The sequence below is a fragment of the Cryptotermes secundus genome, unplaced genomic scaffold (genome assembly GCF_002891405.2).
Source record: "Cryptotermes secundus unplaced genomic scaffold, Csec_1.0 scaffold1974, whole genome shotgun sequence".
Lineage (NCBI taxonomy): Eukaryota > Metazoa > Arthropoda > Insecta > Blattodea > Kalotermitidae > Cryptotermes > Cryptotermes secundus.
In genome coordinates this window covers 10,369-15,482 of record NW_019742007.1, presented here as the reverse complement: position 1 = coordinate 15,482, position 5,114 = coordinate 10,369, and the positions used below count along the sequence as shown (strand labels likewise).

Below are 5,114 nucleotides of genomic sequence, written 5' to 3'. Positions count from 1 at the left end.
CAAATTGGACGTCATGGCCCCACTGTACCTCCTAATGAGTATTATGCTGGCCCTTCTCACTCTCATGCCACCCTTCATCCAGTACACGGTTTTTCACAACCCCATTTCCCTCAGTCCTCCTCTGATGCAGCTCCTCCATATTCTGTAACTGATCTGAGTCCCTCAACTGACACATCGAGCGTTATGGATCTTCAACTTGGTCACTAATTTGTTTCAGGAAGACATAATGTAAAATGTAAAGAGACATATTATGTTTTCAGAAAAGAATAAAAACACTGATATAAGTATTTTGTTTCATTATACATAACATGAAAGTTTTGGGTTCCCCTACCTTAATGTCACTGCTATTCTCTCCACAGCGGGGATACATCTCCTCATGTTGGTGTCCCTCTGATGGAATGAAAACCTCAAACTGTTGTGTAATTCATCGAAAGAAGATATGGACATTCTGAAGTAATTAAAAAATTTTCTTTCGTCCTCCCGCAGCTTATGAAACAGAATATAAAAGCACCCTTCTTCTAATCTCGAGCTAATTATAGGATGAACCCATAATGTTCGATTACTTTTCCTTTTCTTTTTCTTATTAATTGCTAGGATTAATAAAATTGCAGCTTCTTCTGGTTCAAGCATGACTACACTACGCGCTGCACTAAACTGCTGTCATCCTTTCGGTGACTGCAGCGGCGCACATGAGCCACTACGCCGCTCAGCTGAGCGGCTCCCGTGCACCGGTTCACGAGAGCGACTAGTTCTCTCTTACTTATTAATCCCGTCATTAATTCTGGCGAATCTGTCGGCAACCTCACTATTGTTTCGCTTCTGGGTTTTAGTATGGTGTATACTGTATCTGCTTGTCCCTTTGCCTCCGTGTCTTCGTCGAATTTTACTCTTGCTTTCCCCATTATGACCTGTCTGTGGCTATAATCTATCTTGGCTTTTTGTTTTTCAAAGAAGTCCTTCCCCAGAATTCCATCGCACGGTATGTCTACCCCATCTCGCACTATCTGAAATGGATGTTCTATTTCGTGCCCTGCAACGCACAGCCTAATGTTAAGTTCTCCCAATGTTCTCTCTACCGAAACTGATATGCCCTTCACATTTAGAATTTTCCTCTAGTTATATAAAATGCCCTCTTTAATACTACTGTATTTGCACAGGCAAAGCTCTGCACCTGTATCGAACAATAATTTCATGTTTCCCTTAACTCCTGCATCTGTTTCCAGGGCAATGGTGCTTAATGGAGAACCTGCTGTCTTTGTACAGCCTAACATTACCGTTGCTGGGTCCCAGAAGGGCTGCTCCTCTGTTCCCATCTTCAGTTTTCCGAATTATTCTGCCTCTTCCTACACACGCGCTTAATGTGCCCCCTCTCCCCGCATGCATAGCAAATAATTCCCGCATCTGTAGCCTTCGTAACTACATGCATACTAATTCCCGTACCCTTCCGCACGTCGGCGCCTGTTCCGCGTCCGGGACGCGCCATTCCTCTGCTTAAATCTCGGTTTGCAAACCCGAATCCTCTACCGGATTCTTTATCCATCCTTCCATAATTACCTGTTGCCCTACCGGCTATCTCAGGCCCCTTATTAAATTTCTGTGGCGCGAAGCCCCTTTCTTTAACAGACAATATTGCTGACTCTTCCTCTAGTGCAGCGTCTATGCATACTGATAATGCTACCGACTCGCCCTTTGCTCTGACGATCGTTTGAATTCTCTCGTTAACTAATCCTTGCACAAAACAAGCCTTAGCCAGGTGGTTAATTAATCCCATGGCTCCTATTACTTCGTCCTCTTCACAAATCCTGAAGGCCGCTTCCCTCAACTCTGACTGCATTGTATCTATTCAGCTTCTCCACGCTGCTATCGATTCATGATTATTGATTGCCTACTGCTGAACATACGGCAAGCATAGTAATCCAGCGTTCTTTTCACGCCGTAATTTTCTTCCAGTATTTGCTTAACTTACCGCAGGTGGAAGAAAGGTCCCTAACTAACAGTTTGGNTAGCATCTCCTGTAATCTTGGTTTTCACAAATTTCAACAGTAAGTTATGTTGGTCCGGCCTAACGAGTTCGAAGGCGGTACTTACGTTATCAATAAATTCTTTCAGTTTTCTCCGATCACCGTCGAAAGGTACGCTTATCAGTTTCATTGCCTCTGAAATACTGCAATACTGCTCTACACTGCTTTCTGCCATTTCCCCTGAATCTAATTGACTCATGCTGATCAGATATAGTAGCTGCTTAATACGTGTCGCGATCACTGTATTCCCTTTCTAAACACACACACAAACTATATTCACACTATTCTAGGAAACAATGGGCGTATGCAACCACTAGTGAAAATTATGCAATCTGAGCGTAGCTTACCTTAAAACACGACGCGCAGCGGGCTGTCGGACGACAGGGGCTTCCCGCGTGCCGGTTGATGGTGAAACGGTTGTGGTCCGGTCTCCTGGGGTTCCTCGGTTCGGCTCTCGTGACAGGTGCGGGATCCACCTCAGGTTTACCTGGACAGCAGAGCCTGCAGTAGCGGTAGCTGCTGTAGATGTCCTCAATTATCGACAGCCCTTGAAGAACCGACTCGTGCCATGCTCCGGAGGTCGTCTATCTTCAAGCGATAATGTCGGATGATCACAGAGGTCTTGGTTTATCTTACTGATCGGGCGCAAGGAGGGCTGCGGTCGGAGCTGAAGTAACCCGTCTCGTACAGTCACCAGGAGTTGACGTCTACTCCCCGGTGATGGTGAGAGTTATACAACCGTAGCCTGCTGCGGACTGGAACCGCTCCTTGGTCCTTCGTGATCAAACGGGCTCACTGACGATGCCCGGAAGATATTGTAGCGATGCTTATCGGGGTTGGCCTTCCCCAACAGGATCGCAGATGTGATGGTTGTTGATCTTGCCGGTATTGTGTAGGTGAAGATCGACTGCGACGCTTGTACACACACCACCACAACAACAACAACACCCCACACCTGACACCAGTTTTTATGTCCTATCCCTACCTGGNGCTGAAGGTCTTGGGCCCTTGACCAGGCAGCTGGAATACTCGCCTACAGATGAGCCGAGCGGATGCTGATCTGCTCAGGTTGCCGTGGAGCGCTGGATAAGGCGTCGCTTAAGAGTGATATAGCCCAAAGAACAATCCTCGGTGGTTGGTGGATAAGACTATTTATTGAAGGTCCATGAATACAAACTCCGTTGCCGAGACTTAGGAACACCCAAGGCAAGCGACCTGCGTAATAACGTTAACTTTCTGGATAAGTGTGAAAATGAAGAGTCCCCCCCTCCGCTTTGTTTGCAGGAATATATATAGGCTTGTACATTGAAGCCTCCCCCTAAAATGACGTAGGTAGCGTCCTTACGTATTCTTTGTCTCGGCATTACAAGAAACACTTGCATAAACTAAGCTAGACTAAGCTGGTCTGTGTCACTCACTCCCTATTAGGGTCGCCATACATATACAACTTCCCTTGGCTCCCTCTCGGATAAACACATTAAATCTCCTTAACTAATTACTCTGAACTGTCAGAGATTTTTACTATGTGGTTCGCAACCCACGGATACGACAGTACAGTTCACAGAAAATGCAGACAAATCGGGTGAATAAGACAGAGGAAAGTCTCGATTTCGCACGAAAGGATATCGGCCAGTATGAATTTGCTGATTTTAGGATTTTGAATGAACAGAATGTCAATGATGTTGAATTTCGGTTGGCTCGGACGAGAGAAGCCGCTGGCACTCGGACTTCAGGAGTTTCTCAGTGCAGCGTTCGGTAGAGCCGGTGCGAAAGAGTTTAGAGGTGGCGTGCCGGCCATCTTTACTCTGCGACTCGTCTCGTCGCGCAAGTGCTTTCCTGTTTTCGGTCCACTGATGGTTGTTACTATGTAATTCTGGCCCAATAACGATTAGGCTATGGATTTCGGTTTCTTAATTGATTGTTACGGCAAATTGGTCGAAAGAATTTGGCTAATGAATTGCTGAAATGTAAATTATGATCTTTTATTAGATTACATAAATTTTCGATTATAGACTCATGGCTAAGATACAAACATTCAGTTCAGTATTTAAGTGTTAGGATGTAACATTTGGTTTGCTAATGGCTTGTCGAAATATAAAAGCTGGTCACATGATTAATTGTTAGGATTTGAACCCTGGTTGCAGAGTATGAAAATTGATACATTGATTGACAGTCAGAACGTAACATTTGATTCACTAACTGAGTCATTGTGAGGGTATAAAAATTTAGTTTATTGTTAAGAAATAAATTCTGGTTAGAGTGTGAAGTTAGTTTGCTGTTATTACATGACAATTTTGGTTTACTGACTGCAGAGTACAGAAATTTGGGTTACGTCATTGAGGTTCAGTAGACGATGATAGCCGGTGTCTCGGCCGATATTCGAACCCAGTATCTCCGAATAAATATCTAGAGCAGTACCTCTAGACCAGTGGTTCCCAGCGCTTTTAACATAACGTTCCGTTTTGGTTCTCACCGAAGCCTCCTGCCGCCGCCCCCCCCCCCCCCACGCACTAGCACACGCACTCGTCTTATTGTTTACGGACAAATGACCCGCAATCGGTACTGTAATGTCGTCGCTGCCACCGGTGATGTCGTAGGCGTGGTCTCTCGATAACAGCTAGACGTCACAATGTCGATGCCTCAGGATGTTCTAGATTTCGACGATAAATTGGGATAGTTACGGAGACTTGTAGGTAAGCAAGAAAAACTAAGTCTTCTTGGTTGCAACAAGAGATCTCTCTTTACTGGATCTAATAGACCAGCGTGGTGGAAGTACAAAGTATAAAGTTTAACTGTAGAGAAGCAGAGCTTCGCCCTCTATAATGTGACCAGAAGATCTGATCCCGCGTGTTTTCACACGTGCCTTCTTATAGGACCAAACTGGGCGTTGGTTCACAGGAATGCACTCACATCTCCCCTCCAAAATGCATTAGGGTCAGCTGTGCATTAAGGTTACAAGAAACAGAACTCCCAGAGCCTTGGCTCGAGCGTGGGAGAGAACTTTAAGTTTGTGTCTCAACCCCAGATTCCTCCTATAATGCCTTTAAAGTGCAAAATACAATTCAAAATGTTACACAGAAATACACGTAAGAT

At 45.1% G+C, this 5,114-nt stretch overlaps 1 protein-coding gene across 1 annotated transcript in view; it reads right to left on the bottom strand.

Moving 5' to 3' along the window:
- The window catches only part of LOC117282984, a 9,133-nt gene extending 6,897 nt beyond the window's left edge, over positions 1–2,236 (bottom strand). Inside the window, exon 1 of the mRNA XM_033754920.1 lies at positions 2,089–2,236. Within this exon, the coding sequence (XP_033610811.1) occupies positions 2,089–2,220 (132 nt within the window). The 5' untranslated portion in view covers positions 2,221–2,236. The remainder of the gene's footprint in view (positions 1–2,088) is intronic.
- Positions 2,237–5,114: the final 2,878 nt, after the last annotated feature.